This window comes from Thunnus albacares, chromosome 15 (assembly GCF_914725855.1).
Source record: "Thunnus albacares chromosome 15, fThuAlb1.1, whole genome shotgun sequence".
Lineage (NCBI taxonomy): Eukaryota > Metazoa > Chordata > Actinopteri > Scombriformes > Scombridae > Thunnus > Thunnus albacares.
In genome coordinates, this window is record NC_058120.1 from 14,453,109 (window position 1) to 14,477,412 (window position 24,304).

The following is a 24,304-nucleotide window of genomic DNA, read 5'->3' on the forward strand; positions in this document are numbered from 1 at the left end:
AAACAGGTTGAAATCAACATATCGACCCCGATAATGACATCACTTATTCATTCCATACTGATGCCAATTGGCCCTCAAGCTGATTGTCATGGACACACACAATATGGATAGCAACCCCCACTTCACTGCCACCCCTCCCCCACCTCCTCTTCTCCTCCTCCTCCTCCTCCTCACTCCGCCTTCCTCAGTCCTCGTCCTGTCACTAATCCTGATCCTTAAAGGGAAACGCTGCTTCCATTTGGAGAAATATACTTCATAGGTTATGTAGACCTACGGTAGACAGAGTGACTATGCTTTTCCGGATCTGTCAGCGGAGATGTCAGGAGGATGACAGGGAAGGAGAAGAAGAAAAGTGGCCAGATGAGGAATATAGTGCAGTAATTGATGAGGGAACAGGAAGAAATGATGATAGGACAGTATGGATGAAGAGTTAAGCAGAGATAGTTTTCAACAACCTACAAATAACAGCTTCAAGGTCATGTTTTCTGAACTATTTAAATATATTCAGACAAGCAAACTTTGGAAGAATCTGTCAATTATTTTCTCAATTCATTGATTAATCGTTTTGTCTATGAAATTGGGAAAAATACCCCTTATAATGTCTTAGAGCTCATGGTGACGTCTTCAAATGTCTTGTTTTGTCCGATGAACAGTGAAAAATTCACAGATATTCAGTTTACCATCACGTATGACACAGATGAGCTAAAAACTGTTGCAGCTCTAAATAATATTTTGTTTTTTTTTTGTAGTATTTTACAATGTGCTAATCTGCACAACCATGTCAATATGAGCAGTCCCTCATAAATAATGAACACACTGTGAGAGAGAGGATTTCACTTTGGTGTACTGTATACTTTACAGTAGATTACTAGAGTGCATGCGGTTAAGCGTAAACCTCTGATGTTATCTCTTCTGCCCCACATCTGTATTTGAGCTTCAACAAATCACCACGCCCCGCTGTAATCTACCGAGACCATATTATACAGAGACCCCTCTATCATCTGGCTTTTGATAGTCCCACTCAGAGATTAGCGCGCTCTATCCCTTTCTTCCTGTCTTTCTTTCTCACACATACACACATGCAACGAGTCAGATGGGATCAATCCTGTGAACGACCGAGAGCAGCTGAGCGGACACACTGACAGCCAGCGAGAAACTCATTCCTTCTTCCCAGGAAAAGACTGAACCAATGAAAGACTGGCTGAGGGTAACCAATCAGGCTTCCCCGCTAACAGCTGGCTCGAGAGAAAACACAGACAGAGGGGCTGGAAAGAAGGAGACAGACGAGAGAAAGTCAGCAATTCCTGGAGGAGATTTTCCTTCCTCTCCCGTTTTTCCCCTCGCTTTCTCTCCAACTAAAGCCATTCAACAGACTGTACAACTCGAGAATGAAGGAGATAGATACAGAGAGAAAGAGAAACACAGTACAAAACTATCCTAGAACTGCTGTTTGAAAAAAATAAAAGAGACAGAGGTGATGACAAGGAGTTGTGTTGCCTTACCCGAAATCGTCCAGGGAATACATGTCGCTGAGGAAGACAGTCCACAAGTCCTCAAGCAAAGGATGAAAGGAGGTATAAAGGGGGAGATTATGGAGGAGAGGGGGAAGTGTTAGCCTGAGAGGAGAGAGCGGTGCACATGCTGTCCAACGCTGTCGTAAAACTCAACCTTTCCCTTCTTCACATCCTCTAAAAAAGGCTTGAAAATCCCCTACGCCAACAGAGCAGACATAAGACTGGGACACAGAGAGAGAGAGAGTAGGAGGGAAGGAGTGAGTGAGTGAGAGAGAGAGAGAGAGAGATGAGGAGTGTTGCAACAGAGTAAGGGAATGCGAGAGAGAGAGAGAGAGAGAGAGAGAACATGTGACCGGTACAGACCAGTCACCTCTCTCCGCTGCGAGGATTTGTCTTTCAACCTCCAAGGAATCATTTCCACTGGATGGAAATTACATGTTAGGCTATACAGCCAACAAGAGAGCGTATACACCCGCCTCTCTATAGCACATACAGTTTAGAAAGCTTTAAAGAGATTCCACGCTAACAGGATTTTTACGGTCAAAGATGCATGCATGCAACCGTAACCCTCAATCACAAGTTAACTACAGAGGAGGAAATAACAGCAACACACCAGTTCATTCATTCAGCTCGGCTTTCATTAAGGAAACAGCATTCCAGCTCAACACTGAACAGCATGAACAGATGTAATGATTGCGTTTTATATTCTTGCAACATTCATCAAGTGCAACATTTGTTGTTTCCTTGTGGCTTTATCACAGTTTGTCTTCAACGATGGTCCATCTGTCTGAAGCAAACTTAGGCTATTAAGCTTCTTTGCCACAGCGTGCCGAGGTAGGTGTGGGGTAACAAACAAAGAGCAATCTAGTCCACTAAAAGATTAAAAGGGCTTTGAGGGTTTAGAAAATAGTAAGAAACATGCAGACAGACCCAGGATCTAAAACTCAGCCTGGAAGGTCAGACAGAACATAATCTTCTTTCCCAAAACTAGGTTTGTATGATGCACGCTCACTTCCCTCACTGAAATATATTAGAGAAGTGAGCTGATCCAGAACTACAGAACACATATTGTAGAGTTCAACTGGAGGATGCTGCATTCAAAAACCTGGGGAGTGAAAGCTCAGAGAGAGAGAAAGAAAGAATAGCATGCTTAGCTGTAAATGCCCTCCACATGATGTGGTGGGGTCATTTGAAGTGGCCTGGTGGACCTCCATTAAGCCAAAGGACGCATGATGCAGATTCATCATTAAATCTCCAACAATACAAAGCCTGTATGATGATGAGGATGTATGGGATATGCTAGGAAATGAGCAGATTACAGTATGAAGGGTATGTGTTTAATGGTTTTGTGGTGTTTACAGAGCATGAACTGTATATGGGGCATGATAAGGTCAACATGAGATCATGAAAGGAGAATTATGGTTTGCTGAGGAACCAATGTACTGCAAATAAAATAAAGATCAACTAAAAGAATATGCAAATATGATGCAAACATTGTGTTGGTTGTTTATTTGAATACATCAACAGTTTGTATTTTACATGTGCTATAGAACTGTATACAATGTCATATACTTCACATTAATTGCTGACACGTACAGAGGAAATGGCTTGATTCTCAACAAAAGAGTATAAGTCGCAATCATAAACACTGCTACAAAGGAGGATGCATGTTGATCAGCAGTATCCGCCAAGCAGCGCTGCAGCTAACAATTATTTTCATTGTCGGGTAATCTGCAGACTGTTTTCTTGATTAACCAATTAATCACAATGTCATGCCCATCAAAGTTTCCTAGAGTCCAAGGCTTTGTCATCAAAAGGTTTGTTTTTTCCGACCAACACACCAAAACTTAAAGTTTACTATCACATGAAGAAGAAAAACTGTGACACTGAAGCTATTGCTGCTTTAAAAAATGACTTAAAAGTTTAATCAGTCATTTTCTGTCAATCACCTAATCCAATAAGTATTGCAGCTCTAGTTTCTGAATATTGTATTGGCATGCATTTGGCACGCAGTATGTTGGCATTATTTTCTTTGTGTGAAAATACGTCTTCCCTCTCATAATTTCATATAAACTAAAGTAAAATGAGAAACTTCACCTCAAAATGTTTAAGCTGACTTTTTGAAAAATGTACCTGCAGTTTGGGCACAGATAATCTGTACCATTTGGAGCTAATGTTGCTTTGAAAAAAAGGGTTGATTACCAGACCTCTAACACATGAGAAATGTTGCTAAATTGGATCCAAACTGATATAAGATGAGCCGTGTTCAGGACTGGATATCAAACCAATACTCATTTGGTATCGACAAAGATGTGTCCGTGGCATCGAGTATCGGAAACTGCTGAAAGTTCTGAAAGCTGGTGTTGGAACGTGTCATCAGATTCAAAATCTTGTTTACTTATTCTTTAATCAGATATTTCCCGATTTAAATCACAATTTTGTCAAAAATGTCTTGTACAGCTCGTTAAATGAACAGAGACTTTTGTAGAAAAACATTTATTGAAAGGAGCAGATCCGGTATTGGTACTCAGTTACAAAGTTACATCAGGGTTAAAAGGCACTTTCCTCTCCCCTGATTCTAACTGGTCTCCCTGAATTCCAGGCTGAACTAATATATTATAGCTGTCAATGAAAAGCTGGAGAATGGGAGTGTTGTCAGCCGGCTCACGTGGAGCTGATCAGCTTGCAGCAGCCTGCAGTAAGATGCATAACTCAGCGTTTTACCGTCCGCTGGCTGCACTCGCTCTCAGTCTACCTTCGTTACGATGAGTCACCACAACAAGCGCTTCAGAAATCATCCTGCGTTAATAGTACAGGATGGACGCCTCGCTTTTTGCCCTCCAAACCTTCTCTCTAACTCTCTCTCTCTCACACACACACGCATCCAAAAGCAACCAAATGACAGCAGCCAGGCTGACAAGGAGAACACAGAATTACCATTGCATAATGAAACCACTAACGTTACTAGACTAAAAATAACTTATATATATACACACACACATGCGCGCGCTCGTGTGACATGGTGACGCACATACATAAATGCACATGCACGCTTACATAAATGCTACAAAGGGAGCGGTGATGCTGAACAAATTATCACATTGACTTAATTCTTCTTTTTTCTTCCTGAAAAAAAAAAAAAACCTGGTCACTTTCTTGTTGCTTTATGGAGATTTAAGACTTCCCTTTTGGGCTTGAGTCAAAGAGCAGATCTGCCTCTGGCAAAAACAAACACACAGGACGGGACACAAGTAGCACAGCTTTACAGGGAAGGCGTGTTCATCCAACTGGACTGGAGGATATGAATCTTACATGTTTACTGTCTGAGAAAATAGTTCAGCTACTGGCTCTGAGTTGTGCGAGGTTACAGGAAACCGGCATAGATCAGCACATGTAATAAAAATAACTGGAACAGTGGCAGTCCACTCAAGATATCCAGATGTGAGAGCACCTATGGCTTTCTCTTTTTCTTATTCCCTTTTCCTCTCTGAAAAGAAATACACACCAAGACAGTTCTAATACACACACTTACACACACACCCAGACACCGGTAGCTACAGTAAAATCAGGGAGAGTGCACTTGTATCCGAGGAGAGCTGTCAGAGTAAATCTGAAGCCATAAAACAGAATGGTGCAGGCTGCAGCTACAGAGACACGGAGGAGTCAAACTACACGCAGGGGGGGGAAATATAAAAGGCCTGTTTCATAAATAGAAAAGAATACAGAGACTCTGGAGGCTGCTGGAGAAGATTTGGGGCCCGGCGCATTCTGCATACCAACATAAGCAGGGAAAGGCTCAAAATACCACCCCTAGGCTCCAATTTAGACTGTGGACTTAGGAAACAGACACATTTTCCACAAGCTGAACGGTGCATATGAGGATCCGTAGTGGAGTAAGTAGGCTTATGTAGGTGTGTGTGGGGAGGGGTGGGGTTGAGGGGGGGTCTGATGATAACCTGCCTGGCAACCACCAGAATAAACACTCCTCCTCCTCTTCCTCCTCTGGTTATATGCACCCTCACTTATCCTACACCCCCTCCAACCCCCCCTGCAGACACTTACACTGGCCGGTGCATCTTTCACATCCAGCGTTTTATTTCACCTGGTGCACCGTATGTGGAGAAATAACGTGATGCTGTCGTTTCCATGACAACATTAGCCCGGCTTAAATGCTGCATTCAGCACAATGGGCGGGTCCGGCGATGACAAAAGATGGACAAATGAGGGGAAGACAAGAGAATTGATGTAAATATTTCGCCTGTATATATAGCGAATTGTAAAGGACGCCTGTATGGAGCTGAGGCCCGGTGGGTGGGCCCCCTGGATGCTCAAAATACTGTCCCTGCATGGAGAAAAATGAGCTATAAGATGTAAAAGATGCTGCAGTTCCTCAATACATGATTAGCTGTTGTTTATCCTTATGAGATAAATGCATAAATGCAGATGCAGACTGGAGGCAGAGGGGCTGTGTGTCGGTGCGCATCTGTCATGACGCGTCTAACAGAGCGCATGGCCGCTTACCTCATTTTCTCGTCTTTTTATTCAACCGGAGATGATGGCACTGATGAGGCTGATCGGTATGAACACCAGTCCGCTTTAAATGTCTGAATGAACAGTCTGGGAGGCAGGAATCAGCCCGCCGGCCTCCACCTTGTGTCGCCTGTGCGCGTCCCTTGGAATAATACAAGCTGATGATGAGAGTCGTTGTTGAAGAAACGCTAAGCGAGAGCGCGAGCCTTTTCTCCCATCCGCTTTGTGCTCCGTTGTCTCTGCTCTCCGCACGCGCCGCTGCGTATCCTTAAGTCCATGTTCAGGCGGGGCTCGCGCTCGGTAGAAGACGGTGAACTGTGGTTGTCAGCCGCCGTCTCCCTCATGCCATATTTTCTTCCCATTCGGAGTGTTGTGATGAGGTGGAGAGATTTGGGGGTAAAATGCTAATACGGAGAGCGAAGGAAGAAGGAGGTGGAGGGGAGGAGGAGGAGGAGGAGGAGGAGGGGGAGGTGGTGGGGAAAGCTGACCGGCTCAATGCTGCCCACCTGCGGCGAAGACGCGCACATGCAGGGAATGACGACGATGACGACCCCCCCCTCCCAACCCCACCCCAAGATTAAAGGACAGGCTCACAATTTTTTCAAGTCTGTCCTAAAACAACAGTCTGGTGGGCAAATGAACAGAAATGTTTTTCCTCCTGTTCATACTGACTTTTAAAAGATCTCCTTCAAATGTGCTTTCAGTGTAAGTGAAATCAAATTTTAGCATCAAATTCCCTCTTTGTGTTTCCTCGGACAGTGTTTCCCTGTTGAGCTGCGGTGGAAGAATAGTGACAAAAAGAGGGACTTTGACACCAAAAAGACTGTAACATTGAAAGATATCTACTTGATTTGACTCATTTGGAGCTTCATGTTAGCTTCAGATAAACTTTTAAATACATTTTTGCACAGAAAGAAGACTGCTGGGTCATAACTCGTAACTATATGATCATTTTCATAAAGGAATATAAACCCTTGAAGGAATATAAAAGTGCATTATATTTAACACATGACACCAAAGATTTGATCTTTCTTACTCTTCGACAAGAAACACACAAAAATAAAAATAAAAATAAAGAAAAAAAAGGTGAAAATATGACACAGCATCATAGGAATTTCATGTTGCATTTACTTCCAGACAAATGTTAAGTGTTCAATGGTATTCTGCAGCCCGAGTGTTAAGTGATAAGACAAATCATTTTACATTCACTCTGTTGAGTGGTGACTTAATATCACTGCTGTTAGAAGATTTCACTGGTTTCTCTGATAACAAAACAGACAACCTTCAGGATTTCAAACCATCATACTAAAATCTGCTTTAACCCAATCAAAGAAATCTTTTTTTATTCATGCACGTGTGTCGTCTTGTCTTGCTGTTAACTGTAAACTAAGGAATGTGACATGCTATGTGCCGTACAGTAGATGCGACTGGATGGTACACAGCTTGGAAAGTTGAAAGCAGACATCATTAATTTGTGTGAAAAGCTCCAGTAAAGTAAGTGCTAAATGGTGATTTGCTTGCTCTTCTGTAAATAGACCTGCTGTATGTTTATCAGGCGGAAGCAGTGTATTATAGGAAAGAAAAAAACACCTCAAGAAGTTCAGTTAAATATCCTGCCAGTGACTGATGGTGCTCAACGGAGGAGCACATCAGACGTAAACAGTTACAGTGTTATGGTCTCATCCTTCCTCTTCCTAAACTGATCTGGGTGCAATAAACTTCGGTCAGATACAGATTTGAAAATGCTTCACATCGGTTAAAAAAAAAAAAAAAAAAAAACTAAATACATGCTTGATTTTGATAAAAGCAAGATAAAATAAGCTCAGTTCAACTCATCCCAAAAATCTGAAATGGTTTCAAATACTGTATATTCACCCACATTTTCTCCGTTTCAAGCCTCTCAGTATATTTACACATCAGGAACTAAACAGGGATTTACTATAGAAAAAAAAAAAAAAACCTCAAAGGAACTGAAATTGGTGATAAAAGATTTGACTCATGATCAATAAATAATAGAAAATGTGTCTTTTTTAAGACCTGGAAGCACAAACACTTGGAACATGTTGAGATAATGTTGTGGAAAATTGTTCATATCCTATTTCAGAATGTAATTTTTCATTGCCCTAAATAATTTCCCAAAAATATTGTAGCTTCTTGACATCACATCTGACAGGGATAAACAATGCAGTACCTGTGTGTATCCTGTTGATCAATTCTATTCTCCGTAATTTATTAATATCCTCCTAATTCAGCATCTGTCCTGACTTGATAGTAGTTTTCATACACAGTTAGTCAGTGCACATAAATCAATAATGGTGGAATAACAGTTGAATCTGATATTAACCGTGTTTTAGCGAGATGTGTTTAAGGGCAGCCAGAGGCTTGTTCTTCTGATATGTCAATGTTAACAACAGGGAAGGATCCTGCTTCACTAGTGCTTTCCTGAGTTGTTAAATACAATATAAAAGAAAGTTTAACAATTAGAAAATCACTATGTTCTTTCTTTCCATACACAGTTTTTGTTCCATTGCGCTTGGATCTCCAGCTTGATGATATTCAGTCTGGAGCGGCTGGAAAACAACAGAAAACCCTCTTCAGTCCATTATCTGTGGCAGGAGTGTGCACAATACAAGAACAGTGAAAGCCAAACTGGACAAATGCAGCCTTTGGTTCTGTTTTGTTGGATTGGATCCGTTTTGATTTGTTTTGTCTTGTGTCATTGGTGAGTAGGCTACAGTACAAACGTGAGAGAGAGAAGAGATTTTTTTCTTTACATGTAGTGTGAATGGAAAAAAAAAAGGAGAAATATTCAGGATTTTTTTGTATTTCAAGCAACCGCACATTACACCTCCAACAGTTCATCTCATTTGGGATCTGAGAGCAGATCAGGAAGGAAACCCGCAGGTTCCTCTTCTGTCAATTCACTTTTCAGTTCAATCAGATCCACGTTTTTTTTTTTAAGCGTCTGAGTTTGGTTCAGTTCAGTTTAGTGCAGTTCAGTTCAGCTGGGTGTCAGGCGCCAGCAGTAGTAAGAAGTCGACAGTTTCTGTTTTCGACTTCTCGCTCAGACTATCCTCCACTGCATCACGCTCATGTCCTTCCCTCCTGTTGACACCAGGTAGCTGTCGTTGTGTAGGAAAGTCACATTGGTCACGTGACTGCTGTGGCCACCGTAAAAATGGCTAGGAGCCTGAAAAAGAGAAAACAAATGATGAATGTTGACATCCTTTTACATTTTCATAAACTACTGAATCACAGTTTCACATGAGCTCCTTCTCAACATCACTGAGATGAAAATGTTCACTAACAGTACACAGTAACTCACCCTGAACTGTGAGCAGGGGTATGTGAAGAGGTGGACCTTCCCAAAGTCGTCTCCAGTGACCAGGAGGCTCTTATCATTGGACCTGCATACGGCGTTAATGTCGGTGCCGTCTGAGCCGTCGGGCCACAAGCCTGAAGAGGAGCAGAGGGCGGTGGTAACTTTAAATAGACACAAACACACATACATACAAAGATATGTAGAAAGAAAAAAGGGAGAGAACCCACTTACCAAAGACCTGGAAGCCCAGAGTGCAGGTGTGGGTGGCCCACTCGATATCTCTGGTGGTCTCCACACTGACCACCTGCTTACACACTGATGGGATCCCTGAGAAAATACACAGAAACACACACCGTGTCTTAGTGTACTTTAATATCATGCTGGGTACTTTAAACCAACACTACTGTATGCCAGTGTTAATATAATGCAAGCCCATCACACCCATGAGTTATTTTGACACGTTTTTAATAGGTTTGGCACACCTGCACCACAGCAGAACCAACACACGTCAGCTTCAAATAACTGTCACTGAAAAATGTGCAGTTAATGTAATATTTCTTGTGGAGCAGAAAATTGGTTCTTAAAAAACAATCATGAACATGTCAACATTTTTCAGTGATTTAGTGTTGACGTGTTTCAACTGGAAAGTGTGTCCACTAAGAACTGTTACACATGTGATTTTTAACACTGACACTTTTGCACATGCTCAGTTTCCAGTAAGCATTGATATGCATGGAGCTTATTATACTGAAAAAGTTAGGATAAAGAAATAAACTGATGCAGAAACCTTTGGTGTTAATTCTACTGTAAAGTTACAAAGATATCATAACAGAGGCAGTGAGAGGATGACACAAGAGGATGTACTTACAGTACAGTATCTCATAGTCTCCTGAATTTGATACCAGGTATTGAGAGTCCACTGACCAGTCCAGGTGGGTGATGAAACTAGAGTGACCCTGAGAAAATAAATAGAGAGGAGGGATTATTTTTTACTGCAGACACACAAGAACAAACTTCACAGTGCTCCAGTGGAGTGGAAGCAATATGGTTTTTCAAGCAGCTGACATATTCCTAAAAATATTGTTCCAATTGGATATAGCAACTCTTAGTCATGATGTTTACATAGACACCACACCGTATGACTCATCTCATTGTCATTCATCATTTTAGGCCTGCTTATCAACACACAGTGAGGACAAAGTGTACATAGAGGAGGCCCATATATAGACCTGAGGGGGGAAACTATATATAAAAGCTGATATGGGGAGGAACTAAAAATAAAGGAGCCACAAATGAAGGGGGATTATAAATACAGGTGCTCACCGAGCACTTCCCCACTCGACTGTACTTCCTCCCATTTTCTGCCACAGCGTAGATGTAGATATAGTTGTCGTGAGAACCAATGGCCAGGAAGTTACCATCTAAATAAAATAAAGGGAGACAGGAAGATTATTGATAGGAAAGCAGAACATGTAAATGTTTGCAGATGTTAATTTATTACATAGGATGTACTTTGTGGATGCAGTATGCGGCAAAAATCGTATTATTATGGTTATTGTGTAAGGATTACGGTGCAGTTACAGTTATGATAATCTTGATAACCTATTCAAATATGTATTTCCATGTGGCACCAATAAATCTCCATGTTCTCTTCACAGTATATCTGACAACAGGTGTGACTCTCACCTTGGTTGGAGGTTAAATACTTCGTAGAAAGCTTTGCAAAAGCATTTAACTTGTTTTGAGGTTACAGCTCTCAGAAATAGAGCTAAACTAAACTACCAGTTAAATACGAAATATCCTGAATTTACTGATTATTAATGATAGATTAGGTGGAAAGTGTTGCCCTATAAGGGAAGACTTTGTGTAACCCATATTTTCCCAGTTTACTGGGTTTAATGTTTGTAATGGTGTTAAGAAATATTACTCTCTAAAACATGAAATAATTACTTCTAGATTTTCTTGCAGTGGCATCACGACAAATGCCTTTTTTGTATTATGGTAAATATTTTTCCATGATGTATGCTGTATGCTGTGCTGTAAACTTCATGATAAATCAACACTGCATGTACACTGGCAACACACTGTCGTCATCTATCAACATACCTGGACCGTAGCTCACAACAGACAGCTGCTCATTCCCATCTGTGTGCACTGTGACTAAATCCTTAGAGTCCGTGTCCAGCACCAACCACCTGCAGGATTAATGGCAGACTGCTGAATAATCTGTCGTCTCATCATCAAGTCTCATGATTTCCGCTCTACTGTAGCGGCTGATGCAGACTTCTCAGTGTAACATTAAGTATTTATTAATGATTTTGACCGAAGCAGTCAGGCAAACATTGTATCCATTTCAGGATTAGATAGCCACTAAGTGTTTTTTGGGGATGGGTTTCCCTACCTGCCATTCTGGGTTCCTATGGCAACCACAGCTCCAGACGGGTGGAAGCCTGCTGATTGGGCAGTGTCCTGTCAGAAACAGGAATAAGAGGATATTTAATGTCAACAAAAATAACAAAGGAAAGGTTTGTTATTAACCAAATTCATGCAAATCTGAAATTATGGTTGTTTCCATGTACATGTGTACATTTTAATCACTAAATTTATTGTTCCCTCTGCTTCTTAAGGACATCAGAACTGACGTGACTTGACTCTGCATGGTCAGGCACCTGTGTACATCTCTGACCTGCTCCATCCCTCTATCACCAGAAGGTCACGTAGGTCTTCTGACCAGGGCTTACTGGTTGTCCTTCACTCTCGACTAAACACAAAAGGTGATTGTGCCTTTGAAGTTGTGGCTCTGACACTGTGGAGCGCTCCTCCTATAGACATAAGATCTGCGGGCTCTGCTGGCGCCTTTAAAAAGCAGCTGAACACTCATTTAGTCAAACTGGCCTTTGTCTCACCTTGTGCCTGTGCTGTCTAGTCTTTCTAATTTTGTATGTTTTTCATGTCTTTCTGTTGCTTCTCTTTCTTTACTGCTCTTTATGATCTTATTATTAATAATTTTGCTTTGTTTTGTGAAAGGTGCCCTATTATAAATAAACTTTACTTACTTACAAAACAGCGGTAGAATTATCATGATTTGGGTGCTACGTGATTCTCGTGAGTGACCCCAGGGGGCAGTGTTGACTAAACTTACTTCCATGCTCTTGCTCCAGATGAGCTGATGGCAACTGGAGTCCCACAAGCACACCTGCCTGTCATAACCGCAGGTGAGGAAGTGAGGCTTCCAGGGATGGACAGCCAGACCCCACAACTCATCAGTATGACCCTGGAGAGGAGAAGTGAGTTTTTTCTTTTACGATATCTTTGCTCAGTATCTTTCTTCATCTGCGTAAATGTAGGAATTTTTAAGAAGTTGCTCCTACCTGTGTAATAGACATGAATTCTCCGTCCAAACTGCCCTGCAAAACAAAGTTCTTGGTGGTCCCAATGAGCACAGTTTCCCCTCTGCCCTCTGCAACAGTCCGGATGGGACCGTATGGCTCAGGCACCTGCAGAGAAAAAGATAATTAATCATGTAAACCACCTGTTCACCTGAAATCCAACATTTATCAGAATGAATATCAACTAATCTTTTACTGCATAATGTGGCCTCTTTAGAGAAAATAAGACATGAGTGATCCACAATTCTTGTCACTATAAATATCCATGAATCTCACTGAGAGCACAAACCCATCTCATCCTCTGTAATATTTATGATATGGTGCAGTGCTCAGAATGCAAAGTCTGCCGCCTCGGGCAGGAGTGCAGCTTCTAGCTCATATAACCATCCAAGACCTACTTTAAAAGAAAGAACTGAATATGCAGCTTAGCGTTTTATTAATACATATTAACAGAAGGTAGTTATAGCTGATCAGAGCCCTATAGCTGAGCATTAAAAAGCATATTTGCTACTAAATCATGTTTAAAAGAACGACTAATGCATCTCACCCATAACATGTTGTGTGATTCTTTATTTAAAGTTTGAGTTTCATCTGTAAAAGCTTTTTTCTGAAAGCAGCAGTCGACTTCTCACCTCCACCATTTGTATCTGTTGGTAGCTGCTGTCCCAAGAGACGAGCCTGCGGTCTTTACCTCCAGACACCAGCGTGCCATTCCTCAGCATGCACAGAGCAAAGATGCTGCCCTCGTGGGCTCCTTGGATGACGTGGCTGATGCGATTAGTGCCTGTGCAACAGAGATGGGATGAGATGGATGAGAAAGTTCAGTAGCAGAGAGTCAGACATAAAGGTCGACCGCATGAGGAGAGCAGATTAATGGACTGACAGACAGACAGAGCGGTGATCGATAGATAGAGCAGAGACTGTGAGAGATTGTGTAGCTGAGGAGTGCACTTCTCCTTCTTCTTCTTCTTCTAAATGTTTGCTCACAAGACGCAGCTCTGTTCTATCCTTGGTATGACCCTGCCCTGATCCCCGAACTCCTGACAACTCCAGTACAATGAAACATCTTTGAGCTTATGACCGCAAAATGAGTTTATAGACGCAGTGTTCTTAAGGTGTTTTGTCTCACTCCTTCTCTTTTATTGTTCATAGCAACAAGCTGTCTCATGCCAAAACTTTCCGGGAAAACTTCCTTATCTTAGAATCTACCTCACAGACATGATGATTATAACATAGAGCTTGTGACTTTTTGTGGGAACTGTAATTTACCTTTTCCCCACACCAGGATGTTCCCACTTGAGTCTCCAGTGATGGTGTCTCCATTTTCTGCAAAGGTCACACACAACACAAACTTGGGCTTTTCCTGTTTCTGTAAAAAAATAAGACAAGAACACGTAAGTTTCTGTTTTGATACATGTAGTCTACAAATGATTGTCTATACAAGTTATTGTGAATGAATTTGTGCCTCTAAATCAAACTGTATTGTAAGTATGAAGCTACCATGTGAGGAAGAGTGTGGTGTTTTACCTCAAACAGTCCTTGTTTCTTGACCAGCATGCCTTTCTCCAGGTTCCAGAAATAGAGATGGGACTTGCCACAGGTCACTACGATGTTGCTGTCTGTCGGGTGAAAGTCTGCCGCAAACACTGACTCGTTGGAGCACTGAAACCAAAACACACGAAATATGAAACAGTGAGTGCAGTTGAGATGTAGACTGGTTTAATAGAAAAATAATTTGAGCATGAAGTGATGCTATATAAACACATATACACACGTACCTTGACCTCGGCCAGTCTGTCTTCTCGCTGCCAGTCCCAGACAGAGAGGACGTGGTCATTGGAGTCGTCTACAACACACAGCGTGTTTCCTCCATTCTGATATGCAGAAACAGAAACCCATGTTTGTTTGCTGACAAATTGATTAATAATATGTTGAGTGTCTAAGTACAGTCAAAAATATGTCAGAAATGGCCTTAAACTACCTGTTAAATGATAAGTCTGTATTAAAAGAAGTCAGGCGCCAACATGAGCATTGAAAAAGTTTCCCATTCAAGTGAATGCTACGGTGGACAACAACAAAAAGAGGCTATTTTATGCTACAAAGACTGTAACTTGGGAAGATATCCACTTTATTTGTCTAACACAGACTCCTGAAGTCTCATATTAGTTCCAAATATACTTTAAAAAATTTTTTTTCACAGAGCGAAGACTGATTTTGTCCCCCATCACTTGCACTGGAAGCACGTAAGGAATGGATCTCTTAATGTCCAGTATGAACAGGAGGAATGATTAGAACAAGCAAAACTGCTTCAATCTTCATAAGGGCACCTAACTATTGTTTTAAGACAGACTTAATAATTGTGAACCCATTCTTTAATAAGTGCATCAACTGTGTTTCCTTACCGACTTGGAGAAAGCCAGGCAGACCAAGGCTCGGTCAAAGAAACCTACACCCAGAACATGGAGGGTGTTGAGGCTGACAGAGTCCCACACACGAACATGAGGAGCCAGCTGCTGCCAGGAAAAACACACACACACACACACACACACACACACACACACACACACACACACACACACACATTGACAAAACACCAGGAGAGGTATATCATCAGTATGATGTGATATAAAGCTTACGGGTTACTGAGGCGCAAACTGAATTCAATGAATATATAAGAGAACACAGAGTGAATGTTGAAATATTTCACTGTTTATTTAGCAGAATTGTCTGAACCCGTGTGGTAAACGTAATTTCTTAAAGAAAATAGAAAAACCATAACTCCCCTCTACAGTAATAATTGAAATCTCGAAAGCTAAAGCGATAAAAAAAATGTCAATAAAAAGACCTCACTTACTTTTCCATCTGAAGAGGTGCCTGCCACCTGCCCTGTTGCTATGGTGATTTTATCGGGGTGGACGGCCAGGCTGGCAGCAAGAGAGACGTGAAAACAGACATGAAAACTGTTAAAAAAGCCTTTCAACATCAAAAGGACTGCTTGAATAAAGATGAGCAGCATGCCCACAGAACATGAAAGAGTGTGTTTTGTGAGTGAGGTTTATAAAGCTGTGAATACAATATTCACTGTTAGCTCCCACATGCTGTCTGCACTAATGTGGTGACGGGGAAATGAGGCAGTTTAAGACAAATTCACACACTCTTCAAAGGAGGAAGAATCTGCCTGCAATCCTGTTGATTAATAATTTGAACTTTGATTAACCCCTGAGTGTAATATCATAATTATGATATTGCTCATTGCACACTTTTCTACAGTCTCACTTTTACACACAAATACACCTAGTTACTGTTACTTCCCTCACTCTGCAGCTGTGTGTGTGTGTGTGTGCATTTTTTAGTTATCAGGAAAAAGAAAACATGAATGTGAATAAACTCTTGAGCCTTGAGGTAGATGACAGATGTGATATGAGCTGCAGTTGATGATGAAAACAGTGACTGTATGTGGAAGCGGTTCCTCGTGTCTCTTACCATTTGATGTCATCTGTGTGTCCAGTGTAGTGTCTCTGCAGCCGCTCGTCCACGTTGAACAAGACGACCACCGAGGCAATGAAATACACCGTTTCTCCAGTGGGCAACAAGTAAAGGTTGGAGCGACAGTCTCGGCCACGGTAACCATAGCTGAACATGACGAAGGTCAAGGAAAAAACAGCAACAACAGCCAAAGGGTGAAAAGGTCAAGAATCTATTTGCTGACACTCAAGGGAGCAGGTGAAAGCTCTGTAATTCAATAATTCAATAAAAGTGAAGGTCAGCAACTACAAAAAGACATTAAATGCATGTTCAGAACATTCTGTCAAACATGAAATCATATTATCTGCAAGACTGATGTCCATTTGTCTAATGTATTCTTATAAACCATCTGTAATCCCGTCCATGCTGCACGGATTCAACATATATTGTACAGTATATGCAGCCCACATATCTATTTCTTTGTATGTGTGTGTGTATGTGCAAGCTTTTGTCCTCAAATTTAATCTTTTCTTTGTTTCCCCTCATGGCTTTTTCCCTTTGGGTTTCCGCTAGACTTAACAACACACCACATTCATTCCTTCATTGACAAACGACAGCGAGAAAGAAAACCACAAGTGAAACAAAATAAAAATAAAGTAGCACAAGAGGAGCTGCTGACTGCTTGCGCCTCAGCCTGCCAGCTGTGTGCAGGTTATTAGCTGCAGGGCTGCAGAGCGATGAGCCCAGCTCCGACTGCGGCAGAGAAAATGAACATCTGAGCAGATCTATCCTGACAAGCAAGGAGAGCTAGACGACGCATTCGTAGCTTCCTCTCTTAACTACATCACAAGACAATCTGGATTTACTTTCCTCAGAAGATTGCTTCTCAAAACTTTACAAATCAGAACAAGGATTGTGGTTGAACTTTAAGTTTCCTATGTGGGATTAAAAAAAAACAAAAACTTGAGGTGTTCTCATACGAGCTAAACTAAGCTCTGTCTCTTGCTGTCTGGAAAGAGGCTGTAAAAGGATACACCCAGTCCAATTTGAGTTTGTTGCTGGGCAGGTCGACTCTGGCCTCCAGGCAGTAGCTGTCCACCTGGTCTTTGGGCATGAACATGGTGATGGGACGACCCTTCAAATACATTTTCACATAACCTTCCTCTAGAAAAAGCAACAGAGAGGATCAGTGAGATAATATACTGCACGTGTAGACAAATAGAGATAAGGCTTGTGGAATTATGTCAGATTTTACGGTATCACGCTTTTTAAAATGTGTGACAGTATGCAAGAAGCACAGACAAGACAGAAGCGTAATATAATGAGGGTTTTTTTGATGAGAATGACAAGTGTGACACGTTGAATGTTGCGACAGAATTAGGGGATAATGGAGTGATGTGATATGATGTGATGAGTTTTTTTTTTTTACTATGAAAAAGGACTAAATTAAAGACAATGAATGACAGAACTTGCAAACACAAACAAATGAGCTTTTTAACTGACTTTATTAGTCATTTCAAAAAACATTCTTGTGACAACACAGAGCGCAAAATCAACTGCAAAACACATTGTTAAAAACGCTCACAACTCATAAATATTCAGCTCACAGCAGAGGTTAACCAACATAAAATGCAGACACAAGCAGAGCGATGGAATTGTTATGAAAAAAAAAGAACAAATCCAAGCTTAGAAAAGGAAATAATGAGAAATACTCATCAATTTAAAACATGCTAACACTGAAAAATACAGCAAATTATGCAGAAAACATCAAGGGAACCAAAACAAACAAAGTTAACCATTAATGTCGACATGTTTCTTTTTTTTTTTTTCAAAATTCATTAGAAGAAAACACTATTAGTGTATAATTATGGACTAATGGATGCAATTGGAAACCTGTTTTATTGGCTTTTTATAAGTTAATGCTCAAAAATCTCTCTTTGATATGAGAGGACATCTTGAGACCTCCATAAGATGGTTTTAATGGTACAAATCTGGCATAAAATGGTTCCGACTGATAAACAAATATGTCTAGAAATGGGCTCCTGTTGGCTAGTAACAAATCTGGAAGTACTGGCTGGGAGACTTGATGGGGCTGCGGTAACTGGGTGTATCAAGGGCGGAGTACGATGACAGACTCCCTGACTTCCTCAACTGGAGGTTAAAATTTGGGGGCTTTCTAATCGGCGGCACCTTCGCAGCACTGCCACTCTTTCTGGCCGTGCTGGCCTTACTGCTCTCTGGGGTTTGGCGGGGGCTGGCGGCTGAACGCGCCGTTACAGCCGAAGCCGAAGCCACAGGGCTGCCACTGGTCCCCGTCCGTTTGGCAGAGCAGTTGAGGTAAATCTGTACTGTGACTATTGTAGATGGGGGAGAGAGGAGAGGGCACAGAGCCGATGATGGAGAGGGGTGGCGGAGGTTGTCGGGGGGCCAGTTGGGTGAAGGGGCCAAAAAGGGACAAACAAGGGCGCAAAGAGGAGCCAAGAAGCAAGGGTGGAGGAGGTTGGTAGAATAAGTTAGACAAAAGAAATGGCTTTTTCCTCCTGTCATTATACATTTAGTTAAAGCATCATAAATTTGGCAAAACACAGACTATCAAAAGGAAACTACAGAAGTTGATATATATTATAAAACACCAGAATGTTGCTTAGGAAGTAACATTTGGATTAATTCAATAAAATTATCTTTTTGTTTCACTGGTTTAGATCAGTGGTTCCCACCCTGAGGGTTGAGACCCCTGCAAGGGGCCTCAGGATAAATCTAGGTGTCATGAGATAATTAACGGTTTCTTTGATTTTTCTTATGAAATACTGGATAGTTTTTCCTCCTCAGGCCAAAACAGGAGAATCACTCTCTAGTTGAATTGCTCACAACACAAAAATGTACACAACTTTTAACGAAGGGTTGAAGCTTCATCACCAGCCAAAAAGGTTGGGAACCAATGGTCTACATGCTTTCAATGACACAATGTTCAGATTTTCTAAGAAAAAGGTTGTTTAAAGAATAAATCCTCCTGTAATAAGACTGGGCAAACAGCAATATATCTGTAAGGGAAATGAGCACGGCTTAAACCCCAGTCTTTTTAAAATTCTTGGCAGCTTTGTGAATACTTCGCTGAAGGGGACTACACACAAACAGACGACACTTCAGGCCGTGTGAGAAAACTACAAGCAGAAAAATCAAACAGACTTCAATGGAAACTACGTCCCCAAAAAAGAGACTGAGTGTGTTTGTAATGCAAATATTCATTCTGAGGGCAGGAAGATAATAAGAGCAGTGGCAAATCTACTCGCTCCAAACTGCAGTGAGGAATCTCAGAACAGAGGATTTAAGAGGTTGCAGGAAAACTCAAAGCGACTGCGGGGAAGCAAGTGTCAGAAATCTTTGTGTTGTTACTATGGTGACAAATGCCTATGAGCGAGAGTGAAGCTGTGAGCAAACAGACACACGTCTGGTGAAGCAGCAGCTTCATCTGTACTTGGACAGCAAGTGTGCGCACACACAAGTGAACTGTAACCACTGCAATCACACTCTGACGCAGCGTATGTGTATGCGTGTGTGTGTTAGTTAATTCAGTCTCAAAACAATCAAGGGAAGGTAACTTTCACACACACACACTTTGTCAACCCACTCCTGCTCCTGTCTTGACAGCTCTCTGATCACTGCACCGAAAGGGAATCATGAATCAAATGTTGAGGCGGAAACTTTTGAAGTTTAAATTTCGCAACAACAGTCCAGATTTTATCCTTTGCCCCTGCATTGCAGCTCAGAGCCGAGGTGATGCATGTAAATGGATCACAACAAATCATCTGCAGTGTCCAGAGGGCTGTGGAGGCCGGGGAGCGTTTGGGGAGGGGGAGGGAGGGGACAGCCTACCTTTGCAGTGGGTCACACGTCGCATCCCTTGTAAAGGTCACAGAGAGAGACACAAGCACCAGGTGAGGGGTGGCATGGCTTCCTCACTTCCTGGTCTGTCCTAATATGAGTGAACTTCCTGTTTCCTGGTATTAATGAACAGCAGCTTCTGTCCTTAATGGTCTTAATGAATCACTGCTCCTTCTTTAACGGTCTTAATGAATCAATGCTCATTTCCTGCTTAATGGTGTCCCACCCTCTGCTCCTACATGGTGAGTAGTGAGTGTCTTTGTGTACCCCTTCATAAAAGAATCAGCTGTTGTTTTTTGTATATTCTTTGTAGTATAAAAGCCTACTAAAGCTCACTACTACTACTAAACCTGCTCGCACTGGCTTTCAGTACAGGTTTGTTTTGTATCAAATTAACCACTCTGCATGTAATCACTTCATGTGTTGCAGGTAAAAGCGTTCTACTGACAAAACTTATAGCTGCAATTATCATTTGTATCGGCTAATTGTCAGCAAGTGGTAGTTTATGTCTGTGATACTGCCCTGATTATGCTGCTCTGCAGGATATTATCACTCTATAATTAATTCAGATGTCCAATAAGTGTTTTACAGTGGTAATAATTATCTTTGTGGCACAGTTTCTCCTAATAGATTGCATACTACATCAGATAGCAACCATCTCAGAGGTATTTAACCCTTTCATAATGTTCATATTCTGACCCTTCACAGTATCCCCTCATATTTAGTCTCTAAACCAAACTTCTGATACACAAATCTATTTTTCATCATCAGTCATGAATAAATGGATGATTAATCCTTAATGAAACTTCCAAAGAGCAGAGAGAGTGTATTCTTTAGGTTTTGCACTATTTATTTATGGAGAAAAAATATTCACAATTTCACTATATCATGGTTCTATGTTACCTAAAACAGGAGAACATGCATGAATTTAATTGAATGCGGAAAACATTTTTGAATGGCAATTTTTGAATTTCTGAATAAATAACCTGGAATACTCTCTATGTACAAAAAGTGTATCAGCTGCAAAAAAAAATAATTATAAAATAATTATATTTAATTATATATTTATATTAATGTATGTATAAATAATTATTTTTGTGTATTCCGGGATACTTTAGGAAAAATCATACAATTTCATGCTAAAAAAATGTGTTTAAGATGTTTTTACTGCTCTAAAATGTAAAAATGGAACAGTATGTAAGGTTTAAAGACCTTTAACAGGTTTGACTTGCACAGTCACAGGATGATATGTGATTCCTTACTGAGAATACTGACTGCATCAACATTTCTGCTTTGTAATTTGATGGTTTCAGTTTGCAAATATCCAAGGAACATGCATAAGTCTGTTTTATATGATCATATTTTCTAGAATTGGTCCTCAAGCTAAAAGGTGATTTGTTAGAAGGATTGAGTCAGCCAGCTGTATGCATCTGGCTCTCTGTGAGTCTGAGGTTTGCTTTGTTAGGATGCTGCCAAAACTGCAGAAATCGGGAGCCAGGTGTGTAAACCAAATGAAAAACAGCAGTTCAATTTGCACAAAATCAATAGTATGCTGGAGAGGAAAATGCTGATCAATACTCATTTCATTTCATATTCAGCACTATTGTATTGTTACCATGTGTTTCCTATTATTGCTTAAAGAAGAGTTTACAGAAAAGTGTCGGAGATGCTCCACTTGCCTTATGCATATTTCTGGGAAGACTTTAAACTCACAGTTGAACGGGTGGCTGATCCTGTATGTGTTTGTAGTTCCTTCTTTTGTGTGTCTCCTAGCTGCAGAAACTGCTCAATATAATATTGATTTTCTGAATTTCTACAACAACGGTGGTGTTACAAAACTATTATGACCCATAGTCAGAATGGCCAAAATTAGGAGAATAAGACTCTTACTGGAAAATATAATATCATTGAACTTAATTGGAAAAAAAATTAAATTGTACACAACCAAAAGATTTGAAAAATGCAGAAAGAGCTTATTAAAAAGAAACGAATGAATGGGAGTTTGGATGTGAAGATGTAGTAATGGATGAAGTGGATTATAGATGAAGAACAAATGTTTTCACACTGATGTTTAAAACACAACTTCATGGACCAGAGCCCTTTGTAGTCCCCTGTGTGCAGAAACCAGTTCAAGGCACTGATTCAAACTTTTGTATATTTTGGGAATATACAAAAGGCAGATAAATAAAAAAATGCATTGACCTGTGACTGACACGGGGAGCCACTGAGCATATAGCGTGTAATGGCTCTCATTGTGTTGTATCATGTCTCTATAAACTATCAGGCTACAGTTCTTACCTGCATTGAACACTGGATCCCTCTGTTTGCTGCAAAGTAAATGAGTAAACAGACAGCTGTCAATCAGTATCCCCCTCAAGATAAACCATGTTTATTGTATGTTTCTGATTTGAAAGTGGTTTAATAGAAGAGCAACGTCCTGAATGGGGAAAACTGATTCACCATGAGCTCCATTCGTCATTTACGTGTGTTACCTGTCGCTTCTTTTGCCACTGGAGTTGCTGCCGGTGGATCCAGCGCGAGTCCGGTTGCCTTTGGAGTCGCCTGAATCTTTCCGCGTGAGAGTTCCCACGTGTTCGTTTGAGTTGGCTCTCCTCACAGTGCTGTGGTGAGAGGGAAGGTGGACAGAGGCAGAAAGAGACAGAAGGGAGTGGGGGAGTACAAAAAGAAATAGGTCATAAAAATACATGACGCTGCTTTTCTAAAAAAAAAAAGCTTTCATCCAAGAAATTGCTTTTAAAAACATACACAGGGACGATTTACTCATTTCATAACTCAGCTTAGATCCTCACATGTTAAAAAAGTCTGAAACTGTGCCCTTTCACAACGATATCAAAAAGAATTGCCCCAAAGCCAGAGAAAATGAAAGAGATGCAGATATTTTATTCCCTCCTCACACTTCCACTCTGTTTACTCCGCTGTGGTGATCTTGACTACAGCACCAGTATAGACCTGTGCAGATCTGCATATTGGGGGTGCAGACAGCCTGCCTATTCACAACAATGAAAAGGCTCCATCAGCAATCCAAATGGCCAGTAAGCCCAGTCACCTAATCCACCCTATGGGAGAAAAGTCTATTCAAATCCTGAAACTGGCCAGTGGCCGTTATCCCTTCTGGAGTGCTTGTGTGTGTTTGTTCGCTAAAGAACAGAGCAGAATTAAAAAGTGAAAAGAGGGAAAGTGTTGTTTGCTATGTTATCCCGTGAGGAATCATAATAATTGGGCCACAGGGCATTGGGGAAGGCTGTTATGTGTATGCCAACACTGATGGGATTGTGACCAATCTGCAGTTTAGACTAATCCTAGATACACAGAAAAAAAAACACACACTGCTCCAAAGATCCACAGTTTAAACAGCAAACTGTTAATGTTACCAATGAATGAATGAAAAAATGGTCATCATATGGATTTTCATGTAATTTGGAGACAGATTTATTAACAAGAGATGATGGTTAGTATCCATAGTAGCTGTGATGTAGTGATGATGATGTTATATTATTGTGACCAGTGACATAACTCGGTGATACTCTCACCTGAGGGGAAGATAGAGAATTCTGGTGGACAGAGAGGACAAACTGGCAGGACATCACAGTGTAGGTGGATGGGATATAAACAGGATATAACATCATAAGTGGAAAAGAGATGTTATCAGAGAGAAGACAATACAGGAACAGGCAGGACAGGAAAGATGGGAAAGACAGACAACAGAGCGCACAGAAGTAAACAAAGGAGACAACTGATGACTGAGGCCTCGTCACGCTTGTTAAAACTCAATCCAGCTAAAATCCATCTCCTGCTGACTGCTATAGCAATCAGAAATCAGATTACATGGTGAGGATTGTGGTTTGTGTCACGAAAATGTGTCAAAATTCAAACACTTCATTCAGCACAGCAGCAAGAAAACTCATTTATTAGCTTCATCTTTGATCAAGGTCAAATCTCATGTATTCTTTCTGGAAATATTTTAACAACCTGGGAGGAATAAAACATACTAAACTAGTATATTATATGCTAATTTTAGCATTTTTCGCACTTAAATTTGACAAATTCTAAGCTGATAAATGAATGAATAAATAAAGGAGACAGAATTTTCCTACTAGAATGCGGAAAAAGGCTTTGATGTCAACAAATAGTCAAATCGCCTTTAAGTACAAGTTCAATGTTTAAGAAGTCAAGCTTAAAGC

The 24,304-nt window shown here is 40.9% G+C and overlaps 2 protein-coding genes across 11 annotated transcripts in view; both read right to left on the reverse strand.

Annotated features, from left to right (window-relative positions):
* Window positions 1-6,498, reverse strand: part of evla (Enah/Vasp-like a) — a 39,300-nt gene extending 32,802 nt beyond the window's left edge. The window contains exon 1 of one of the 2 annotated variants that reach the window (XM_044374953.1): window positions 6,036-6,498. In XM_044374953.1, the coding sequence (XP_044230888.1) occupies window positions 6,036-6,040 (5 nt within the window). In that variant the 5' untranslated portion in view covers window positions 6,041-6,498. Of the gene's footprint in view, window positions 1-1,502; window positions 1,764-6,035 lie in introns of those variants that run through there. The other variant, XM_044374952.1, reaches the window with a different exon arrangement.
* A 654-nt stretch (window positions 6,499-7,152) lies between these two features.
* Window positions 7,153-24,304, reverse strand: part of eml1 (EMAP like 1) — a 54,549-nt gene continuing 37,397 nt past the window's right edge. For 3 of the 9 annotated variants that reach the window (XM_044374803.1, XM_044374799.1, XM_044374806.1), the window contains 21 exons: window positions 23,654-23,695; window positions 22,595-22,723; window positions 22,401-22,429; window positions 20,094-20,120; window positions 17,255-17,384; window positions 16,239-16,388; window positions 15,610-15,679; window positions 15,158-15,268; window positions 14,534-14,629; window positions 14,283-14,417; window positions 14,025-14,124; window positions 13,388-13,539; window positions 12,738-12,863; window positions 12,509-12,640; window positions 11,768-11,835; window positions 11,473-11,561; window positions 10,690-10,787; window positions 10,235-10,322; window positions 9,598-9,693; window positions 9,370-9,500; window positions 7,153-9,234 (listed from right to left, as the gene is read on the reverse strand). In XM_044374803.1, the coding sequence (XP_044230738.1) occupies window positions 9,109-9,234; window positions 9,370-9,500; window positions 9,598-9,693; window positions 10,235-10,322; window positions 10,690-10,787; window positions 11,473-11,561; window positions 11,768-11,835; window positions 12,509-12,640; window positions 12,738-12,863; window positions 13,388-13,539; window positions 14,025-14,124; window positions 14,283-14,417; window positions 14,534-14,629; window positions 15,158-15,268; window positions 15,610-15,679; window positions 16,239-16,388; window positions 17,255-17,384; window positions 20,094-20,120; window positions 22,401-22,429; window positions 22,595-22,723; window positions 23,654-23,695 (2,125 nt within the window). In that variant the 3' untranslated portion in view covers window positions 7,153-9,108. The remainder of the gene's footprint in view (window positions 9,235-9,369; window positions 9,501-9,597; window positions 9,694-10,234; window positions 10,323-10,689; window positions 10,788-11,472; window positions 11,562-11,767; window positions 11,836-12,508; window positions 12,641-12,737; window positions 12,864-13,387; window positions 13,540-14,024; window positions 14,125-14,282; window positions 14,418-14,533; window positions 14,630-15,157; window positions 15,269-15,609; window positions 15,680-16,238; window positions 16,389-17,254; window positions 17,385-20,093; window positions 20,121-22,400; window positions 22,430-22,594; window positions 22,724-23,653; window positions 23,696-24,304) is intronic. The other 6 variants (XM_044374805.1, XM_044374807.1, XM_044374801.1 and 3 more) reach the window with 5 other exon arrangements.